Source organism: Syngnathoides biaculeatus, chromosome 7 (genome assembly GCF_019802595.1).
Source record: "Syngnathoides biaculeatus isolate LvHL_M chromosome 7, ASM1980259v1, whole genome shotgun sequence".
NCBI lineage: Eukaryota > Metazoa > Chordata > Actinopteri > Syngnathiformes > Syngnathidae > Syngnathoides > Syngnathoides biaculeatus.
In genome coordinates, this window is record NC_084646.1 from 8832926 (window position 1) to 8856669 (window position 23744).

Consider the following 23744-nt stretch of genomic DNA (forward strand, 5'->3'; position numbering starts at 1 on the left):
TCTATCTATCTATCTATCTATCTATCTATCTATCTATCTATCATCTATCTATCTATCCATCTATCTTGTCTGTCCATCCATCTGTACTTCCACCTATCCATCTATCTATCTATCTATCTATCTATCTATCTATCTATCTATCTATCTATCTATCTATCTATCTATCTATCTATCTATCTATCATCTATCTATCTACTATCTATCTTGTCTGTCCATCCATCTGTACTTCCACCTATCTATCTATCTATCTATCTATCTATCTATCTATCTATCTATCTATCTATCTATCTATCTATCTATCTATCTATCTATCTATCTATCTATCTATCTATCTATCTATCTATCCATCCATCCATCTATCCATCAGCCAAGTACGACGGTCGTTATTCCGTATCAAGTTCCAGAAAGCGAGCCACCCCAAAGTACGAACGGTATACATAGAGATTATTTTCCAAGCTGCTCATCCTCACAAGGGTCACAGGAGTGCCAGAGCCCATCCAAGCCAACTTCGAGCAAATGGCGGACAACACCCCGAACTGAATCTTCCGACTGCATTTACTCCTTCTAAGACCAGTATTACGCCGTATAAGTTTTTGTTGGCACAGTCGTGTATTTCGGTTCTAACGTTCGCTTTAGCCCACAAAAAGTTCTCATCAACAAAACGTCTCCATACTGGCCGCAAGACTATGTTCTATATACACGTGAGATGAGTGAGCTAAAACACTCTGGCAATGTGAAACCCGGCTGAGTTCTTATGAATTCAGACTGCCAAAACTGCACGGATGACTGCATCCGGCTAAAGTTATGGGACTCCTGGTCATCCGAGTGAAAATAGATGAAACCGCCTTCTGAAAACGTGAACATTCCATAAAAAAGTCAAAAATGATGAAGCCCAAACTGTTTAAGGGTTGGGTTGCCGTTCAGAGGTGTAACTACGAGTCTAACCTTTTCAAAATCTCGGGCAAACTGCAAAAATTTGGAAAATTGTGTCACGTTTGACACGACAGCAGAGGCCGGGACAAAGACCAGGTACCTTCCCTTGGGGTTCTCCTCCTGGGGAGCCTTACGAAGCCTGGTCTCTTCACTCCGACCCTTTTCCCTGTGACTTCGCTTTGGTCACCTGTACCGCCTGCCAACGGGGGTTCCGCAGGACCTGCTCCGGCCAGACCCGGCGTTCAAAGGGATTTCAAGGTTTCCTTTGCAGTTTCTGCTCGGGTCCTCTACCCCTGGTCACGGCTCCCACTCTACCTCCGTATCTATCACCCTGTCATCCTTTGCTCCCGACATTTTCTCGTCATCTTCTTCTACTTCTTCCGTAGATCGTCGTGTCGCGAGCAGATCTGAGCGCTGGAGCAGTCGAGCGTTTTCCCGATTGCAAATGTGTGAATCACACTGATAATATTATGAGGGTCACAACTTTTGTTTTCCATGGATGCCTCATCCTCGTTCCCGGCGGAACGCAGGGCGATCCCGTTCGGGGGATTAAACCCCCCTCGGCCCTGCTGACGAAAACCCGTTTGGCCCTTCTTCCTGGAAAACGACGCCAACGTACCCCCACCCCCCACCTCCACGGGGACGAGGGGCCGGGCTGGTCACCGTGAGGTCGGCGTGACACATGACTTGCTCTATTTCTGGCACCCGACTCGGGTCTTCATCATGTCCCCCAACAGCCTCGGAGCAATGAGCAAACCTCTCCTTGCTGGAAGTGATTCATGCGTTTTAATGGGAGCAAACTGTCAAAAGCGGCGTGGTGGGGGGTCATCTATTCGCTAAACGTTCTTACATCAGGACCGGCGTTCCCCTGCGAGGACGGCGACTCGGCAAGTGCCGCGGAGGCAGAGCCAAAGGAGTCCGTTGTGCAATGCGCTTGTAGCAACACGTCATTGACACCTCGTTTGCTTCGTACAAGAACAAACAAGCAGCCGTGGACCATCATCAATCTTCGCATCACACAGAGCGAACGCCCGCGGGGGCACGTTGGACCAGAACCCCATGAATTGGCACTTGCTAAGTAGAGATCTGATCTGGTTTCTTACGAAGGTTTGAGTTTGCGTAGCTTGCAAAAGTGCAAACGTCACGCGGAAGTAAGGGATTGCGCAAATGCTCCTTGCAGGTGATTTCCCTGAAATCTGAAGTCCTGTTTGAAAGTTTGGAACTCAGGCTTGATAAGTTCTTTTGGAACCCTAACCCTGTCTACAAACGCACATCCATCCATTATCTACCGCTTTTCCGGGTCGGGTCGCGGGGGAAGTAGCTTCAGCGTGGATACCCAGACTTCCCTTTCCCCAGCTCTTCCGGAGGGATCCAGAGGCGTTCCCAAGCCAGCCGAGAGACAAAGTCTCTCCGGCCTGTCCTGGGTCGTCCTCGAGGTCTCTTTCTAGTGGCACCTCACCAGGGAGGTGTCCAGGAGGCATCCGAATCAGATGCCCCACGCACATTTGAAATGCTAATCCATGGATCAAACCCTAGTTTAACCCCTGCCTTGAAACCTTACTCCGAAAATGTCTTTGTGGCTTGAAACCCTTCTTTGAAATCCTAACAGCCTTGAAACCCTAACCCCACCATGAAATCCTAATTTGAAACCCTCGACTTGTACTTTGAAACCCTAAATCCTACCCCAGTCTTGAAATCATAGTTCGAAACACTGCCCACTGTGTGAAACCCTTGTCTGCTCTGGACTCTGGGGACACCTTGCCCTGTTTGCTCTTCCACGCCACCGTACCTGTCACAATCCTTTAAATCCTTCGACTGGGTTTACTATTCAGGACGTTGGTTTATCTCGTGTGCTCGCTACACTACAAACCTTGATCAGAGGTTTCGTTGGTCTTCTCCGTCCAATCGACGCGTGATACCCAAACCTGGTCATTCGTAATTTTCAACATGCTCGCTGAACACCGATCACCAAACTCCTTGATTGGGACTGTCGATACGTCGATCGACGGTCGATTTGAATCTCCTGCGGATGCGGAGCGTCACGTGATCGAAAATGATATAGTTGACTTCCTGTTTATGCTATGCTAATGATCATAACTGCAGTTTGATTACATGATTCTTTGAAGCTGAACTTTCTAGCTGGCCGGTGTCTTTGTTCAAAACTCAAGATGTGCAGGCATCATTTATTTCTACAAATATGATACAGGTAGACTTCCGAATCGGGTGGAAGTTCTTCGACCCATTTTGCCTAATGCTGAAGTAAGTCCTACATGTACCGGATCGAATTCAAGTCTTACATGAGTTTGTGAGCCGTGAAGCACGGCTATTCTCAGGATCACGCCTCTCTTGGCTGCCGGCTTCGGCTCCGCAGCCTTTCCCCGCCCTGACCGAGGGTTGACTGTACTTCCATTTCTCCATTTCTGGAGCGTTTGATTTCTGCGTCTAAGGGTCGAGCCGTACGGTCGGCTGCCAAAGTCAACACGAGCGGCGCACTTGTTTTTCCCAAACGGCTTAGCGGGACGTTAAAACATTCGGACCGAACGATCAAGCGGCGCACGGTGCGGCAGCCTCTGACCTCATTGCGTAAATGTGTTTACCCCTGACTCAAACGGCCCATTTAGAGTCACCGGACTTTGCGTTGCTTTCCCCGCCGCTGGTATTAAAATATGCCAGTTAAAATCCGTCTGCGGACTGCTTAGCGAGCGTGCGAACGTCCATCGGCGCTCCCGGAGAGATGGGTGGTAAATGTTGTCGTTGACTGCCGCGTGTTGATATTAGCGCCCCTGTGCAAATGTTAGCGTGAGGCGTTTTGATAGCGCGGCAGTGACTGACACAGGCTAATTGAATTAGAGTGGCTAACGCCAGTGCATTAAGAGATCCTACTGTGAGGCGCTGGCAGACGTGACGGCTGCCCGTTCGCCTCGCGCACGTTCTCCAGTTTTTGCGCCGCTCACTTTCTGTCTTAACTTCGTTGGCACTAAGAAATACAGACGAGTTTGTTTGCAAAACTACATTCCCGTTGCAATGAAACCAAAGACCGGTTTGAAAGCCGTTTTCAAAACACCCACAATTTTGAAACCCTATTTGGAAACAGGAACTCAGGATTGAGGCTGGAACTTTGGAGCAGCTGGTAAAGCGTTGCCCTCACAGTTCTGAGGTCCCGGGTTCAAGCCCAGACCCGCCTATGTGGAGTTTGCATGTTCCCCCACAGCCTGCGTGGGTTTCCTCCGGGCACTCCCGTGTCAGCATTAATCGGACACTCTAAATTGCCCCTAGGTGTGATTGTGACTGCGACACTTGTCTGTCTCCTTGTGCCCTGCGATTGACTGGCAACCGGTTCAGGGTGTACCCCGCCTCCTGCCCATTGACAGCCGGGATAGGCTCCGGCACTCCCCGTGACCCTCGTGAGGACAAGCGGCAAGAAAATGGATGAATGGATAACTCGGGATTGAAACTCTACCCTAGGTTTGAAATACTAATTTGAGATCCCATCTTGAAACCATAAACCAGATCTTGAAAGCCTACCTAGCAGCCCCGGCCTTAACTTGATACTCTACTTTGAAGCCCTAACCCCTGGCTTAAAACCCTACGTTGAAATCCCGGGCCTGTTTTGAAACTATAACCCCGGCTCGAAATCCTACTTTGAAACCGCTAACCCTTGCATTTGTCTAAAACGTCAGTTTCAAACCTTAAAACTGATTCTAATCCTTAAACCTAATGTGACACTGTAATCAAAAACCCTGTCATAAAACCCTAACCTTGGTCTCAAACCTGAACCCTAATTTGAAACTCTACCCAGGACCCAAAAACCCAAATGTACAACCTTGAAATTTGTTTGAAACCCTCTCCCTGGCTTGAAATCTGAACCCTTATGTTGAAACTCTACCCAGGACCCAAAAACCCAAATGTATAGCCTTGAAACTTGTTTGAAACCCTCTCCCTGGCTTGAAATCTAAACCCAGGCTTGAAAGCCCAGTTTGAAACCTTACCCCTTGTTGCTAAGCCTGTTTTCAAACCCGAAGCCAAGTTCGCAGCTCGTCTGAACACTAACGTAAGCGTAACCAACCAAATTCATCGCGTGATTCCGGACCGGTAACGCTGCAAAGTTGCCACTTGAAGATCCGCTTGTCACCGAGTCCGGCCTTTACGGCGCAAAGTCTATCCGAAGCGTTTTTCCGTCGAGGGGGACCGTGATTAAGATCGTTGTTTATCGCAAGCCTCACGGAATGTTGTCTTTGTCAAGAAAATATGGCTTCGCTCTTCCTCCGTAGCCCGAAGCGCTGGCATCGTTCGGTTCTTCTGGTTCTGCTAACCAGAACCAGAAGCGTTCCCAGCGATCCAAGCCAACCGGCCCCGTGTCATCCATCACGGTCGGCTGTTTGCGGGAGAACCGAACGGAGTTGAAAGCCTCAATCCCAAGCGGGACGTCGAGCGGCAGGTGAAAGATCACAAATGAAACCGGTGCGGAATTCGAGGAAATATCGTTGGGCCGCCGAAGAAAAACGCAGTCCGGTATATTTGCGATTCATACGCGGACATTTTTTGTAATGTTTGTAAATAGAAAAGTGCCAGGGGACTTTTCCTTGGCAGGTCCGCTGGATATCAAAAGTTGAAGCACCCCAGTACAAAAACTTGTTTTGTTTTGCTGTTTGTATAAAAAGAATTACCATAATAAATCATATCAAAAGGTTGTTTTTTTTTTTTTCCAAGAAACCGAAATGATTCACAAATGTGACTAAAAAAATCAAATCATGCGGTTACACAAGTGCGCACACCCTCTTCCCTAGCAGGGTTGAGGTTACGTTCAGAATTTCCCGAGCGCTTTGAAATTAATGTCAGATGGGAGTCAAGCACGCACCTGCTGTCCATTCAAGTGTGTCAGCTTAACCCAAAACACATTTGAGATGTTCTAGTAGGCTTTTCCTGACGGGCCTGCAGTTTTTCTGGCTATTTGCCACTGCTCATAATTGCCTCCGCCTTTACTCAGGGACAAGTTCCAGCAGATTTTTTTTTTTTTTTTTTGGGGGGGGGGGCACACACGTCACATTTTCTGCTTTCATTCAATAGACATTGCGCTGCTCCTTCTGGTGTGCGCATCGTGGCCACATGGGGGCGCCATAATACAGACAATCAAATACACATAAAAGAGACGGTTAAAAATTCTTCGTAAACCGCAGTAATATTAGTCATTCCTGGCAGTGGATAAATAATTTAAGGTTGTGAGCATTGTTTTATCATCTGTCTACGTGTGTTGCGCCAGTGTTTGTCTTCAGACACGGATACAACTCGGCCTTCGCCCGTCAATAATCACCACCCGATTTGCGTTACAGGAGATAAATTCCCAGGGCGAGATCTCGGTGTGGCGCATGAAAGATTCCCCTCACTGCAGCATGGCGAAGTGGGTGGGGGATGATGATGATGATGATGAAGATGAGGAGGGTGGGGGCGGCGGGCAGCTGGCAGCGATTAGCTTATGATTCACTTTAGCTCGCACATAGAGGCAACTTGTAAAAATATGAAGAGTGGAACTGTTTCCCGAGTCGGCGCTGACAGCGGGTCCCGGCGGGGTCGCCGACGGCCCCGAGAACGGCGGACCGCCGGCCCGGACTGACACCGGCCGCCGCGTGACGTCGCTGGCCAAGTGGGCGACGCCACCGGGAAGGGTCAAACAAAACTTCTGCTTCCTGATTGGTTGCTTTTAGTCGCTTTTTGGAAAGTTCTACGTGGCCTTACTTAATTGATTGAGTACATTTTTGAAGTGGCGGTACAAAAAAAAAAAACACGACTCAATTTCATTTCTTGAGCAATTCAGAAACAAGCGCAGCTGAAATGCAGCATTTACACGATTAAGACATAAATTATGATATTTGTCTTAATTCAATGCTTTGCAAATATTTTCTGACGCCCCCCCCAAGCAAGAAGAAAACAATTTGTCACCTCCCCCCCACTCTCCGTCGTGACTATAAATGTTATCATTTGCTATAAAATTATTATAAATACAGCTCTGCATAACGTTGTATCATTATGAACATAAAAAAAAATAAATTAGAAAGAAATATTCGGGTTCTATATTTCTTTCTAATTTATTTATTTATAGCACCGACTGCTGGAAAAAAATTCCTTGTATGTTTTTACACGCTTGGCCAATCAAGCTGAATCTGATTCTGATGAAATGTATGAAGAAATTATAACAGAAAAAATAATATCAAAATGAGCATTAACTATTATTCATAATAGCAGGAAAGATTTCACATATGCATTTAACATTTTATTACGTAATTGGTTGATAATTCCAGTTATGTTTGTTGGTTTAAAATGATATAACAATTAGTAATTGTAACATTTTGTAGCATTAATTTAGTTGTTTTTTCCAATTATCATTTTGTAAGAATATAGTTGTGCATGTACCCAACAAAATTAAATAATTATCATATATAATAGAAATTTCAAAAAATGAGAATGAGCAGAAATTATTTTATGATTAAAATAACCCATTTAACTAATTTTACATTTCCACAGATACGTCGACAAAAGTACAAAGTACACAAGTACGTTTCTCAAAATGCTTTGGAATGATGTCATAATCACGTTTTTATGGCTTAAAGACTTTTACGTCCTATTCCTACAGAACTAAATGCTTGACTTTTTTTTTTTTTTTTTTGCTCAAACATTCATAAAATGTGCTTTTTTTTCCGCCATGAGATGACCTCAACGTAAAGTCCGCATGAGTTTATGACGCATCAGGGCATTAAAAAAACGTGCTCCTCAAGGATGCGTTTTATGGGTGTCCGCAGCACAAACAGGGAGCATCCCGCAGGGGTCATGGACGAGGCCCGAGCCGAACTCCCCCAGGCGGGTCAGGACCTCGCCGGGCCTCCTCATGCAGGACCCCAGCCGGCGAGCGGCTCTGCCCGCCGCGCGCTTCTTCGGTAACAGGAGAACGACGGCGGCGCTTTATGTGCTGCGTTCCACGTGTGCGCACGCTAAGTAGCTGTTGAGTATTTTGTGCGGGCCAAAAAAAAAAAGCCAGCTGGCGGCCCAGCTACCTTCATTTCCAACTTATATTTGAATATTATTGCTTTTATGGAATTCTATGAAATTATCCAGAACATCATTTGTAAGGTTTTGTATCACATTTCAGCCTCCACGTGTTGCTACGTCTAACGTCAACTTTGCATCGGTGGCTTGAGACACCAGCGAGGATTTTTCCAAATTTGAGCGCTCGTTTGGAAACATTATTTGACCTGCGAGGAAAAATTTGAAATAAAAACGCCGTATTATGACTGTGGAATCAGACAGTGAACACTTGAATGTCAGACTAAACATCAAAGTGAATCACGTGTATTCAAAACAATTGCGTAGATTGGCCTGAACAAAAAAAAAATAGATTTAGCTCAATTCTGACAAAATTAGCAAAATGCCATAGATGGGCTAGTGGATGGCGTCAGTCTCACGATGGTATAATTGATGTTTGCACACAAATGGTGGAGTAACACGTGAAGACAGACGATATGTGTAGCAATACACACAGTTTTCTGAAGATTAATATTATTAATCTACGTAATCCATATCCATCCATCCATTTTCTTAGCTGCTTATCCTCACGAGGGTCGCGGGGAGTGTCGGAGCCCATCCCAGCTGTCAACGGGCAAGAGGCAGGGGACACCCTGAACTGGTTGCCAACCAATTGCAGGGCATATAGAAACAAACAGCCGCACCCACAATCACACCTAGGGACAATTTAGAGTGTCCAATGAATGCAAATTGCATGTTTTGGGGATCTAACCGGAGAAAAACCCACGCAGGCACAGGGCAAGACCGGGATCGAACCCGGGCCCCTCAGAACTGTGAGGCCAACGCTTCCGTGGTGCCCGTTATAGAGATAAAATACAATATTATAGAGTGCTAAAATATGAATATAACTTGTTTCTCTAACCCTAGTACCAAAAGTACGCTGGCGTCTAACACGGACTCACAAACAGAATGTAGTTTTTTTCAAAGCGTCCCCGTTTTGGTCCGTCCCGTCGTGATCCCGGAACAGCCGACCCGCTGATTGCGCCACGGTCCCGCGTCGCTCACCCGAACGCACCGCGCGGCCACCGCCAGAGCACCGGCGCGGTGCGTTCGGGTGAGCTTGTGCAGAAGCTTTCGGCCCCACACGACACGAGTCTGCACTGCGTCAGCGGCGGGCGGCTCCGCGCGCACGTTGTCGCTGCAAAAACACACCAAATGGTGTTGATCCAAGCCGTAGCTGTAAAGGGAATATGAAAGTACCTCGATGACATCATGTTTTCTTTTTTGAAGGTGGTAAAAGCAAGGAATGTAAAACGTTTATTTTTTCTTTTTTTTTTCTTACGTCGTAAACTGGATTTCACATCGGGAAAGGGCAACTCTGCTCTCGATCTTGATAACTGGCGTTCGGCGGGCGCGCGCGGGGGAATTCGCTTTGGACCCGACCGCAATGGAAAAAGTTTTACCTCTCCCGCGTGCTTGAAACGCATCAAAATGTACCAAAAATGAGTTGAAAGGCAATCAGAGAATTGACCAAAAACGACTGCTGTAACCCCCGAGGTCATCTGGAGCGGTCCAGAATCGAGACGTGTTCTGATAGCACGGCAAACACATCAAAACGTTTATTTCAAATCGTCTTTTCCCATTTAAATGAACTGAAAGTCCATTAATCTGTTCCAGACTACGCCCCCCCCCCAAAAAAAAAAAAGTTTTAAAATTCGATTTTACTAAGAAAAATTTTTTTTAAATATCATACTAAGCATTCACGAAATGATTATTTTAAAAGATACATTTTTGCCTCTTTTTGGGATTGAATTGAATGGACATTGTGCAGCTCTTTGTGGCGTGCACGCCTCTGCCACCGGAATCGTGCATACATATGGCCGTATACATGACATAGATGGGATATATATATATTAGGGGGCACGGTGGGTCAGCTGGTAAAGTGTTGGCCTCACAGTTCTGAGGTCCTGGGTTCAACCCCTGTGTGGAGTTCGCATGTTCTCCATCAAGAAGTTATTTACCAAGTTCAAGTCCTGACATGATGGATGGCTGACATTTGTGTGCGTGTGCGCGCAGGTCGTCAGGGCCGCTCCTCTCCCCGGGGATGAAGGGAACGGGCACCCCCCCACCGGCTCCTCCCCCCGCGTTGGACAAGCACCACGTCCAAGCTCAGCACAAGGCCCTCGCTCACTATCACCACCAGCAGCCTCCAAATAACGGTGAGACCCGGACCAAGCCCGCCGCCGGACGCCGCCACAAACAAACGCTAAACGGGTCATATAATAATACGATGAAAAAGCAGGATTACAACTGAGTTAATCAACACATTATTGTATCCTAAATCATAATCGTGATAAAATAATAACAGATATCCCCAAATCCTAATTAACACCATCAATACTTGTGTTGTTTATAAGTATGGACACTGAGAATAGATTATATTAATAATGATAAAAAGCATGCAACAAAAATCTAATTGTGCATCATCTTAAAACAAAACATTTTGGTTGAATAATTTGTTATAATAATAATTTAATATAATAATTGAAGTGCAGTTCCATTATATTTAACTTACAAGTTAGTACATTATATTTGGACTTTTTTTTTTTTTTTAGAACTGAAAAACAATGGTCACATTGCATCTGAATTATAAATGAATGTTTTTTTTTGTTTTTTTTTTTTTGGGACATATCACAGAGAAACCAAAATCGTCACGACCATGCAAATCATTTGAAAAGACAAAATTGTTCCTGAAATAAATGTGTCGAAAATACACACATACAGCGTATGCTATATTTGGAAATGCCGACAGCGGGTCGGAGTATTTTTAAGTACAGATACTGTAGTGGGAAAACCGCCGCGCCGGAAGCCCGAATTAGCGGAGAAAACGGTGGCCGGCGTGTCGCCCACTGGGCTGTCGTGACCCCCCCCCCCCCCCCCCACCCTCGTCCCCGTTCAAGCTTAAAAAACTCTGTTTTCCTTCCCGTCAGCGCTTTGCGGCCACGCTGCCTCGACGCGTTCCAAAAACGCCGGCCCGGCCGTTATTGTGACTTCTGTGGTCCGTATGGAACCAAAACACAACTTAAGACTAAACAATGGCGTCTAGAATATGATTTCGCAAACTTTTTGGGGGTTTTGGGGGCATTGTTATATAATTTACAAGACTATACGTCTGGGGTGAAAAGTTCTCACCTTACGAGCTCAATTTTTCCCTCTGTGTGTTCGTACGTTTGCAAATTTGCTAATGACAGAAGCCACCGAAGCTGCGTCGAATAGAGAAATATGGCTTTGCCGCCATCTTGGTCCGAAGGAACTACCGCAATTCCCGGCCGGCCCACAGAGCGCACCTGGTTATAAGCTTCGGCACACAGAAAGAGTTTAGTGTTAGTGTTAGCGCAGGGCGAGCATTAGCGCCGTGCTAGCGTTAAACTCTTTAAACTCTTTCTGTGTACCGTGGCTTATAACCAGGTGCGCTCACGCTAGCGCCGCATCACCGCATAAACAAAGTAACAAAGCAGCAACACGCTAGCACAGCGCTAACAGGGCCGGTAAAAGTCACTTCCTTGGCACATATATTGCGCCGGTCTCATTTTTAGCTTTTCCGCTCGAGTGCCCCCTTGCAGCCGTTTGGAAAAAAATGCACAAATTAGCCGCAGCACCGCATAAACCGCAGGGTTGAAAGCGTGTGAAAAAAAGTTGCGGCTTGTAGGTCACAAATTACAGTAATTGGATGATATCTCCCCGAAAAAAAAGATGATTTTAAGACTTTTTACTCTTTTTTTACTGCAAAATTTAAACGTGAGAGGATTAATTGCTGTATTTCTTTGTTTTCTACCTGTGCTGTTTCGCATTCACGTGTATGTACTTTTTAAATATGATATTGTTTATGGTTGATTATTTCTGCGGGCCCCCAAGTTACAATTTCCATTCAGTCACGGACTTCATCCTTCAGAGAATTTAACTCACCTCTCGATACCAGCAATATTCAACTTAGCATGACAAAAAGAAATGGAATTAAAAGACATCATACTCGCCAGAGATGCCGATCAATAATTAGTAATCATCCGCCTGGATCGCCACCGACGCGCTTTACTAGTGGAACAGTTTTTGCTCCCACCGACCAATCAGAGGAAGGGAAAGCGCTGATGTCATCGTGACCCAACTCTCTGGCTCCCCGCAGAGGAAGAATTCGGTTCAAGTCAAAAAGTAACATCGGGCAAAGCGACGGATTCTGAAACCAGATGCGGTTTCCGTGGCAACAAACAGAGGCGGAAATCCAAACAGATTGAAAAATCGACCGTTGACGCTTAAGTCGGCGCGAGGGGGCGAATTGCGGCGTCTCATTTTTCTCCTCTTTGTCGCCCCCTGGCAGAATTTCAAGGCAGCTTCCAGAGCTGCTTCCACTTCGCGGACTCGTACCGGATGGAGCAGGCGGTGGGCGGCGCCGATTGTCACGCGTACGCTTCCCATCAGCACAACGGCTTCCACATGGCCACCGGCGACGCTCTGGGCTCCGCAGGTCAGCCATCCCGTAATGCTCCCATCGAGCCCAGAGGGTGACCATTCAGCCCCGATCACGGTTTCGGTTTTGCGCACCCTGCGCGTCTTTTCCAGGCTTCCACTTGAGCCAGGAGCTGCAAGGCGGCACGGGGTGCCACTTCCCCTCCGGTCCAGAGGAGGGCGCCTTCTTCCAGTCGGCCGGCTTTGAGCGCGCCCTCGGCCACATGTCGTCGGTGTACACGGAGTCGTAGACGCGGACGTCGCGTTGCGAGCTTCTGGCCGAGACGTCGCGCTGACTTCCCGGTGGCGGAAGTCGGAGCTTTCTGCTGCTCGGCAAAATTTCCCGTCATGTGACCGAGGCAGCGGGAAATTGATTGGATGACGATTTTTAGCGTCCTTCTCTTCTGCTGTTGCTCGAAGGTGTCACGTGACAATCAGAAAAAAGATGTGACCGCATGTCGAGTGCTTGGAAATGAGGCAAAGCGGTGACCCCGACGAACTGAGGGGTGTCAAACTCATTTTTTGGTCCGGGCCACATTGCGCCGTTTTGACTGTGAAACCATGAAAACTTTTAATGGCGTCATCAAATCTGTCCATTATTCAAGCTGCTTATCCCCACACGGGTCACACGAGAACCTATCCCAGCGAGCTTCAGGCGGACTACGCCCTGACCTGGTTGCGAGTCAGTCACAGGGTAGATATCGACATCATCACTGAGTGGGAATCGAACCCACGCTGCCCGGACCAAAGTCAGGCGTGTGTACCGCTACACCATACATACACTCCCGCCTCATCCTATTTACAATTGGACAACTACGGCACGGTGGTGAAGCGTTGGCCTTACATTTCTGAGGACCTGGGTTTGATCCCGGGCCCTTCCTGCGTGGAGTTTGCATGTTCTCCCCGTGCCTGCGTGGCTTTTCTCCGGGCACTCCGGTTTCCTCCCACATCCCAAAAACATGAGACAATTCCTGGAAACTGTCAATTGCCCCTAGGTGTGAGTGCGAGTGCGGCTGTTTGTCTCCACGTGCCCTGCGATTGGCTGGTGACCAGTTCAGGGTGTACCTCGCCTCCTGCCGTTGACAACCAGGAGAGGCTCCAGCGCTCCCCGCGACCCTTGTGAGGATAAGCGGCAAAGAAAATGGATGGGTGGATGGATAGTTTTGGAACCAGAAATCAAGGCTGAAGTGTTTTTCAACTATGGTTGATGTTTGGGCGCACAAAAATGCTTACAATAGCTCATTGTTATCATTTCAGGATTAAAATTTTGGTACAAAATCACAGAAGTTGATCCACATGATCTGCATTCACGGGCCACATAAAATCACACAGTGGGCCGGATCTGGCCCCCGGGCCTTGAGTTTGACACCTGTGTATTAACAAACTGGAAAATTGATTACAAAAGTAGACGTGGTGAAAATTCCGACAGGCATTGATGCCTTGAGATAGTTTAGTGTCGGAACACATTAAAAAAAAAAAAAAGTACCAATACAGGCATGTATTCTTTATCCTCAGCAAAGAGCAACTAATTACAATTAATATATATCCGTATGAGTTTAATATACTGCATTCATGTGGCCAAGGCGCACACATCACAAGGGAGCAGCGCGACAACCATCAAATTATGGCAAAAATCGTGAAAGTTTTTGCATTACATTTAATTATGTAACGACTGTAAGTTTTTATTATGTCCACTTTCTGCCACCCGGACGTTTCTTGGCGTCTTTACAAACAATATCAAAATGTTGACGTGCGCACACGCCGCTGAGCGTCAAAGCTTACGTCGACGGTCCCGCCGTATTGGATGTGGCGGGGGGTGGGGGGGGGCGTTCAAAGTCCGATCGCCAAGTGAAGCCGCATATCATGGGAAAAAGTTTGGATTGTACAGTGTACGGGTTGACGTGAAAAGCTGGGATATAGAAAAACCATTTAAAAAAATAACGTTTTTATTTTTACCCCTCCCATCCACGTTTTAACACATTTAAAATTATTAAAACGCATTGTAAACATTTGAACATAAAAAAAAACAAATCGCAAGCATAAAATGTGTAGAAAATACTGTACATAGTGTTGCGTTTGTGTACATGCATGTGCCTTTAAGAGGCGGGGCCTGGGCGGGTGGCGCGTGAGAGTCCGGGCGTGAGCTGCGGCCGACAGCTGCGCCCCTTGTGGTTTATTTTTTTTGTTTGTTTTTCTGTTCTGCCCGTGTTCAATAAATGGCTGAAAAGTGCATCTGTGGTTCTCCTTTCCTGCGTGCGAGGGCATCTTCGTTAATATTCTCATCAATACCATTAAAAATCAAATGCGATATTGTGTTAAGGCACCGACATGTCATGTCTACATTTCAGAATCTGGTTATTAAAGACAGACAAAGTACAGCATATATTGATGAGACTTCAATATCATCACAGGGGGGGAAAAAATGAGTTTTTGGTCATTTTGGATCTATTTACCAAATATATTAATGTGCAAATCATAGCCACCAAAACACAAAATTTTAAATCTGAAGATTAAGATTAAGCAGCAATCTCATTTTTCCACAGTTACTGTGATGATGAATATTGTAATACAGACTGGACCAAAGCCCACCAGAACCAATCAAATTGCAACTGGCAGATGACGCGCACCCCAAAAATGCCGACAGGTGGCGCCAAAGCGCTTCTTTTCGAAGTCTAACTAAATGAGGTTCTTCCCTTCCTCAGTTCAACGTAGTTTCTGGGTATCAAGATGTAAACAGACGGTACCAAAGAACCTTGTTTTGTTTTTTTTTTTTTTTTTGGGGGGGGGGGGGTCGGTGCTGAGTTTAGGAAATAATTAAAGTTAGGGCGGCACTGTGGCTCACAGTTCAGAGGTCCCAGGTTTGATCCCGTACCCCCCTGTGTGGAATTTGGATGTTCTCCCCCGTGCGTGCGTGGGTTTCCTCCCACATCCCCAAAACACGCAACATCAATTGGACACTCTAAATTGCCCGTAGGTGTGATTGCAAGTGCGGCTGTTTGTCTCGATGTGCCCTGCGATTGGCCGGCGACCAGTTCAGGGTGCATCCTGCCCGTTTACAGCTGGGATAGGCTACAGCACTGCCCGCGACCCTCGTGAGGATAAGCGGCAAAGAAAATGGGTGGATGGATGTGAACTTAGATTGCCACAAATAAAAGGGGCAAAATCACAAATCCTGAAATATGAATACATGAATACTGTATCTTGGATATGATTTGTTGACGTGTTTCACAAGAAAGCAGAACAAAAATATGCACATGATGAAGTTCGCCACTAACAACCCAGGCTACATTGAGCTCCAAACTCCACCTACAAAGATCTTGGAACCATTGAAGTGTACAGTACCCCTTCAACGTACTTCCTTGACACCAATTAGCCCACCGCTACTCTCCACGGGTTAATTCGAGCCGCTTCCGGATTTCTAAGGACTCGAAGGAAGAAGCGACATATTGCATGTTTTTAATAATGAGGGGTGAGCCATGAAATCGTCATTTAAAAAAAAATGAAAAATCTCTTCCAAATGACTTTTATTGACCCAACGGAAAGAAAAACAAAAAAAAAAACCAACTTGACTTGGTTAGCGCATCGCTACAATAATTTTTTTTTCAAAACATCGTCTAGTTTTGACATGTTTTTCGACCGAAGTCCAGAAACAAAAGTATCGTGTTACTGCGTTGTTTTAATAACAAAAGGAATAAATGTTTGCGTTCCGATATTTCATATTTGGGGCTTTGGCTTTGTCTCCCTACTGTACAGCGACGTATGAATTGTGTAATTTTTTTTTTTTTTTTAAATAACCCACATTTGAATGTTTGGCATTTTCTCCATTTAAGAAGTAATAAATATGTGAATGAAATATGTCATCGGCTCTGAGTTGTTTTCGAGAGTTGCCTGGGAAAGTTTTTTTTTTTTTTTTTTTTGCAGAGAATGTGGCCTCGCTGCGCCCTCTAGCGGACAAAATTGAAGATGCGCACATCTGCAATCCTTCCGCTTGATCGTGTTTGCACATTTTCGAGTGTGAAGAAAAGTGAAGATGAGTTTCTTATTGCACACGTCTTACATGTGCTTCCTCTTCTCCAGGTAGCTTTGGCGGTAGAAGTTCCCGAAGAGGACGATGAGGACGACGGCGTAAACGGCCACCGCGATGTTGGTGGCGGCCGGGAAGTCGCATCCGGTGAGCAGGCTGTAGCTCGTGTGGGTCAGAACCAGCAGGAACTGCAGCTGGGGACGTAAAAGCAGAGCCGGATTTTCATGTTGCTACGTGTGGGTGGGTGTCAAAACTCGAGGCCCGGGGGGCCAGGGGCGGCCCGCCACGTGACTTTATGCGGCCCGCCAAGGCAAATAATCTGTCTCAATTTCCCTGATTTTTGTTTAAATTCTCAAAACCGTCATATCATAAATGATGACGAGATATTGCAAGCATTTTTGTGTTACCAAACATCAGCAATAGTGGGGGGAAAAAAATTACCGTTGATTTGTGATTCCAAAACTAGTTGATAAATTTGTGTAAATATGATGGTTGATTGATGATTAAAGATTTGCGTGGTTTCCGTCGTAATGGCCGTGAGACGGAAACCGTATCTACAATGTGGCCCGCGATAAACACGAGTTTGACACCCGTGCTATCGATTTTGTTGTTATTTTTATTCCCCCCCCCCCCATTTTAAATGTTTTATCTCTTTGTATTCAAAAAATTGAGTTAAGTTGTCTTTTAATAAAAAACTAGACAGCGCGCAGACAACTCTCACGCGGTAATTCGGCTTCAACTTCCGGTCAGGGCAAAACATTGCTTTGGGTGCTATTTCGCGTGAAAGTTGACATCCTTTGATATCCTTACAATTGTACATTGTAAAACATAATTTTGGAATATGTCAGGTTTAGCTTTTTTGCTATCGATACGGTTCATTCCCGTTGCGCTGTCAGCTGTCAAAACCGTGCAGGGGGTCGCAAAGAAGTAACTTTTCACCGATAAGTGTGTGTTTCAGTTTAACCTTCGTAATAAAGTATAATTATAAATGTGGGAAAAAAAATATCATTAAAATATTACGAAGGTCTGTACCTCCTATTACATACGTATGTGTCACTGTAAACAATTTAAACTGTGGACATAGCGCTTGCGCGGGGCTAGCGTTAGCGCTGCGCTAGCATTAAGCTCTCTCTGTGTAGCGCGTGCGCCAACGCTAACGCTAGCGCCGCATCACCGCATAAAGCGCAGATTGTTGAAAGCGCGTGAAAAAAGTGGCGGCTTGTAGGCCGGAAATTATGGTATATAGATTTACCGCATCGTTTTCCATAACAATGTGTGTATTGTTTACCGGGCTTTTTGCCCTGACCGTAAGTCAGAGCCTGTTGACCGTGGCGGAACCAATGTTGGATGCAGAGTGCGCAGTCTAGTTTTTAATTCTACGTCATTGCTCGCCGCATTTGAAAACAGATACAGACGAGAGTACGTCCTGCGTATTTGCAAACTCATGTAACTAAGGAAGATTGAAAAATGTGTAATTCCGCAAAGAAGGTTTAAGGGAGTGAGCCCACTTCCGAGTTTTTGGGCCGACCCGAGAGCTGTCTGGGTGCCACTCCCATTGCCGCAAGCGGCAGTTTGGACAGCCTATATCAAAAGTCAAAATTCATAGAAATGTTTGGCATTTCAAACAACCAATTAGCTCGGTTCATTGAATTTTACCGTATTACCGTAATTTCCGGCCTACAAGGTGATGCGGCGCCAGCGTTAGCGCCACGCTAGCGTTAGCGCACCTGTTTATAAGCCCCGGTGCACAGACAGTTCAACGCAAGCACGGCGCTAGCGTTAGCGCTAATGTTAAACTCTGTGAAGTGATCACCGAGTCTGGGGAATCTCACCAGCTGCAGGCAGGTGAGGTACGACTTCCACCAGAGGTACTTGCGCACTCGAGGCCCCAGGGCGGCCAGGCCGTAGTAAGAGTACATCACGGTGTGGACCAACGTGTTGAGCAGGCCGACGAGGAAAGCTGCAACGGGACACGCTCATTCGGAGCCCGGCGAAAATCGGCGGGATTCGTCGGCCAACCTACACTGGCCGCCGGCCGTGTACTTGACCGCCGACCACCAGTTGAAGACCATGGTGGCGTGGTGGAAGACGTGCAGGAAAGTCAGCTGGTTGTTCTTCTTCCTCAGGATGAAGAAGAGCTGCCAGACAAAGGGTGAGTGAAGAAGGACGACGTGGGAAAAGGCAAAGAAAGAAGCGGGTGGCAGAAGCTCCTCCTTTCCAAATAATTCAATACATAAATCATTTTTGGAGGGGAGGGGGGGGGGGGTTACACTGTCAGCCGTCCTTTAAATAATGCACACGGTTGACATAAAAAGCAGAATTTTAGGCCATCTTTAAGGGGCCGGCTAATAACTGGACTTTTCTGCTGCCCGGATTTCATGTCGCTTATTCTTTTATGACGATGAAATTGTCAGAATACTGTCAGATACCACGAGCCGGCCGTTTTGTTCTGCGAAACTGTCTACCAACTTTCTTAGCCGCTTATCCTCACGAGGGCCGCGGGGGAGTGCCGGAGCCTATGCCAGCTGTCAACGGGCAGGAGGCGGGCGGGGTACACCCCGAACTGGTCGCCAGCCAATCGCAGGGCACATGGAGACAGACAACAGTCGCACTCACAATCGCACCTACGGGCAATTTAGCGTGTCCAATTAATGTTTCATCTTTTTTGGGATGTGGGAGGAAACCGGAGTGCCCACCCGGAGGAAACCCACGCAGGCACCGACCGGGAGAACATGCAAACTCCACACAGGCGGGTCCGGGATTTGAACCCGGTTCCTCAGAACTGTGAGGCCAACGCTTTACCAGCTGATCCACCGTGCCGCCTCTGCCAAATATTCAAAGATTTTCAAAGAATTATTATTGTTGCAGTCTGAAATCTTGCGCTTAGAACCACATCTAAATAATTATCCACCCATTTTTTAGCCGCTTATCCTCACAAGGATCCCGTGGAGTGCTGGAGCCTATCAACCAATCGCACTCACAATCGCACCTACGGGCAATTTAGAGCGTCCAATTAATGTTTCATCTTTTTTGGGATGTGGGAGGAAACCGGAGTGCCCACCCGGAGGAAACCCACGCAGGCGCGGGGGGAACATGCAAACCCCTGCACAGGGAGGGCTGGGATTTGAACCCGGTTCCTCAGAACCGTGAGGCCAACGCTTTACCAGCTGCTCCACCGTGCCGCCTCATGAGGAATATTCGGAGGTTCTTTCTCAAAGGAAAACAAAACATTTTGGAATGATTTTCACTTGTTTTTGCCAGCCGGAATTTCTCCGGCGCGACTCGTTGAAAAGTTGCGTACCGTGTCGCTGAGCTCGATGACTTTGGAGAAGAAGAACCACCAGCAGACCCGGGCCATCTGCAAGACGGGCAAGTTAAATTCAAATAATATTCACACCAGAAACTACAAGAAGGTTCCCGCAAACGAGTTCTGACCCTCATGGCCAGCGGTGTGTCGCTGTAGTCCACCGGCTGACACCGGAGGCTGTAGTCGGAGAGCCACGAAGTCGCCAAGAACTGCTCGGGAAAAGAACGGCGGGAGAACTTTTCAGCAGGAAGCGCTCACGTGGGAGAGTTGAGGAACCGCAAACTGCAAAAACTGAACTGCGACTTCATTCCAGAACAAAAAAAATGTATTGTTGATTACATACACCTTTATCACAAAATGTAATTAATCTCTTCCAGACTTCCATGCAAAAACTAATTTGGGATGTGGGTTTTTTTTTAGTAAGGAAAATGCGCGACAATGTTGAATTTTATAAAAAATATGTAGCATTTTTCTCATTAGAATAGAAACAACAAAGAATATATGACTAGGAGTATTGTGGTGTTTTCTGTCTACATGTGTTGCTCCAACATTTATGTTCAAATGCGTTGCATGAAGCGTTGGAACACCAATAACATGAATGCTACCCGTTAGCCCGCTAACGGAATTTTGCAGAAGTACAATTGTCTTTGTTTGATGTTTACTTTGACGGCAAAGCACCAGTGCACAACACAAAATCCTTATTTTAACATAAGTGGACATTAGAGAGAGGTTATGAATATTAATGATGTGATAAAACATCAATTTCAGCTAAATTTCCCGACATTTCCTGTGCAGCTATTCAAAATGCGCCCATGGAAAACGACCCGATTTATAGATTCAATAACGATGCGAAAATGCACGTCGGCTCATGACAAATCAAAATGTCGCCAATTATTCAAATATGTACGGGCACACTTGGGAGGCGCGGCGATAAAGTGCCGAGACCGCGGCAGCAATCCGGCAACTCGGCGCCAACGTTCGCAAAGATTGTTTTCCGGGCGGCGCACCTCGTGGAACATGTAGGCCGACCAGCCCACCATGGCCAAGTTGTAAAGGATGAGAACCGCCCGGAGGTCCACGGGGTCTCGGTGCCTCATGAGCCGAGGCCCCGCCCACACCGCGCACAGGTAGACCAGGACGATCAGCGTCACCGGGACCGGCGAGTAGACCAGCGGCCACGGGTCGGTCCTCTTGTCTGCAACGATGCGCACACGACTTGACTTAGCTTTGTGCTAACCGATAGCGTCGCCGTCTTCACTCGTGAGCCTTCGAGCAATGCCCATTTCGACACAAACGCCGGAGCAACACATGTAGACAGACATAACAATACTCGTGTTTTTTTTTGTGCTCTCCAAAACATGTCTAATATTACAGTCCGTTGTGAAGTTTTTTTTCTTTTTTTTTTGGTAGGTGTTGTTCTGCCTCCCATTGGCCAAAGCATGCACAACACAAGGAGCGGCACAATTTCCATTGAATTGAAGTAAAAAAAAAAAAAAGGCAAAAAAGATGCAAATTTTGTTTCATTATCATAGGTCATCACTTTATATATATCCATTTTCTTAGCCACTTATCCTCACAAGGGTCGCGGGGAGTGCTAATCCTACCTGCCCCCCCCAAAAAATCTGATCTGATACAAGGGTTTCTAGTCGGCATTTTCATTTCATATCAATCATTAACCCTTTCCAAGACCTTATAACGGCAGAATCTCCATTCCATCCATCCATTTTCTTTGCCGCCTATCCTCAAGAGGGTCGCGGGGAGTCCTGGAGCCAATCCCAGCTGTCAACGGGCAGGAGGCGGGCGGGGTACACCCCGAACCGGTTGCCAGTCAATCGCAGGGCACATGAAGACAAACAGTCGCACTCGCAATCGCACCTACGGGCAATTGAGAGTATCCAATTAATGTTTCATCTTTTTTGGGATGTGGGAGGAAACCTGAGCGCCCACCCGGAAAAAAACCCACGCAGGCACGTGGAGAACATGCAAACTCCACACAGGTGGGGTCGGGATTGAACCCGGGACCTCAGAACTGTGTGAGGCCAACGCTTTCCAGCTGCGCCACCATGCTGCCAATATATATAAAATATTATCGCGTGTTATTGCTGTTTTCTTATTTTAAAAAAATTACACAAATGTTTTTTTTTTTTTTTTTTGCATGATTGGAATGGCATTCTTCCCATGGAAAAAAAATATTTGGGATATGAATGTTTTCAAGTTGCCCGTTTGGTCACAAAACTTGCATCTCAAGGCATCTCTGTTTGTGGGGAATTTAGAAAAATGTATGAAACAACACAAGAAAATGAGCAAAATCAACCAGTCCAAATCATACCACAGATATTCTTCCAATGGTTTTTACTTTTCCTTTTTTCTATAAATATATAGAAATAAATCTAATATATAAAAATATACAAAAAAAATATTTTTGCTTTATGAGCGTCGTAATGGAACGAACTGAACTCGGTATTTCGGGGCACTGCTCTAAAAAAAAAAAAAAAAAAAAAAAAAACGACCGAGAATGAGAAAAAAAGAGAGAGAATGAAAAGGGAATCAAAGTTCACTGCGAGCCAACGTTGTGATGCGCGCGCACGTCATCTGATTAATAATGCGCCGACTCAACTAACCAGTTGGACATGCTAACCACCCGTTTTGTGCACAATCAACATCAACAAAGCCAGCTCAGTTCTGCTCGCGTACATACAGTAAGTTTGCATCAAATTATTAACGTGATCGCCTGAATCTACTGCATATCTTTTAGTCGCTGTTGAATCGAGCTTGAAATCAATCTTGCATTTGCCAAAGTTGAAGGCCTTGATTATCCTTAAAATAATAATAATAATAATAAATATTGTGCCCGGCGGCACGGTGGGGCAGCGTTGGCCTCACAGTTCTGAGGACCCGGGTTCAACCTCGACCCCGCCTGTGTGGCGTTTGCATGTTCTCCACGTGCCTGCGTGGGTTTTTTTCCGGGTGGGCGCTCAGGTTTCCTCCCACATCCCAAAAAAGATGAAACATTAATTGGATACTCTCAATTGCCCGTAGGTGCGATTGTGAGTGCGACTGTTGTCTGTCTCCATGTGCCCTGCGATTGGCTGGCGACCAGTTCGGGGCGTACCCCGCCCGCCTGCTGCCCGATGACAGCTGGGATAGGCTTCAGTAATCCCCGTGAAACCTCGTGAGGATAAGCGGCAAAAGACAATGGATGGATATTCTGCCAATCAAAGGTCCCGGAAAGGGTTAATAATTGATATGAAACCGAAGCGCCGACGAGAAACCCTCGTATCGGATCTCGGTACATCCACACAAGTGGGTCCATTTTTATTTTTTTGGAAGGGGGGGGGTAAATTTTTGTGTCACATGCATTGATTTTTAAAACTCGTGAGAATGGACGATAAACAGAAATGCATTCATTCATCCGCGCTTAGCGGGTCTCAAAGATAGCAAAAGTAAAGATAATAACCTTATGACATAATAATCAGCCGGCAGAAATAAGAAGTTTTGTACGTGGCAGAAAATAAAAACATATTGTGTACATGTATCAATGACGTGAGTGGAAAAGATGCATACCGCCATTGTCCACGATGGTCTGGTGGACAGACAAGATCGCGTCCCACGCTGACGTCATCATCGGACTGTCATGGACGAATGAGACCTGATGGACAAGAAAGAAAAAAAAAAAAGAAAATCTGCAGCATTAATATTAACGTGATTATTTTGCAAAGCTCCTCAATAAAGTGCGACGCGTTCACAGACCTCAAGTAGGGTCGAGTGGCGGTGATCAGCACATTCGGAACAAGTCCACGCTGGTCTCCAACAATGCGGAGGAACCGGACGGACACACATCCGGATTCTTTTGCATGGCTGTTAAAAAAAAAAAAACAAACCCCCGAAACAGGGGTGTGACGCGATGCAAACACTGGGGGGCGCTGTTGCTCATGTTTTTATGACATATCGGTCTGGGATTCTGAG

General features: G+C 46.3%; 2 protein-coding genes across 2 annotated transcripts in view; one reads left to right on the forward strand and one right to left on the reverse strand.

Moving 5' to 3' along the window:
• The window catches only part of LOC133503699 (zinc finger protein GLIS1), a 133350-nt gene extending 117536 nt beyond the window's left edge, over positions 1-15814 (forward strand). Inside the window, exons 10-12 of the mRNA XM_061825563.1 lie at positions 10024-10166; positions 12320-12466; positions 12562-15814. Of these exons, the coding sequence (XP_061681547.1) occupies positions 10024-10166; positions 12320-12466; positions 12562-12698 (427 nt within the window). The 3' untranslated portion in view covers positions 12699-15814. The remainder of the gene's footprint in view (positions 1-10023; positions 10167-12319; positions 12467-12561) is intronic.
• A 150-nt stretch (positions 15815-15964) lies between these two features.
• elovl8b (ELOVL fatty acid elongase 8b) lies at positions 15965-23665 on the reverse strand. Its single transcript, XM_061825587.1, has 8 exons — positions 23529-23665; positions 23343-23427; positions 20786-20973; positions 19907-19987; positions 19773-19829; positions 18495-18609; positions 18304-18431; positions 15965-16665 (listed from the first exon to the last, which is right to left on the reverse strand). Exons 1-8 carry the CDS (start codon positions 23616-23618, stop codon positions 16501-16503), a joined length of 909 nt encoding a protein of 302 aa, XP_061681571.1. The 5' UTR covers positions 23619-23665; the 3' UTR covers positions 15965-16500.
• Between the last annotated feature and the right edge of the window lie 79 nt (positions 23666-23744).

Excerpts from the sequence above, each read along its gene's own strand:
- elovl8b (XM_061825587.1), bottom strand. The coding sequence starts at position 23,618 with ATGTGTGTCCGTCCGGTTCCTCCGCATTGTTGGAGACCAGCGTGGACT. Across the intron at positions 19,830-19,906 it reads ACACACCGCTGGCCATGAGG|ATGGCCCGGGTCTGCTGGTG; the intron begins GTCAGAACTCGT and ends CCCGTCTTGCAG. Across the intron at positions 16,666-18,303 it reads ACCTCACCTGCCTGCAGCTG|CTGCAGTTCCTGCTGGTTCT; the intron begins GTGAGATTCCCC and ends TTACGTCCCCAG.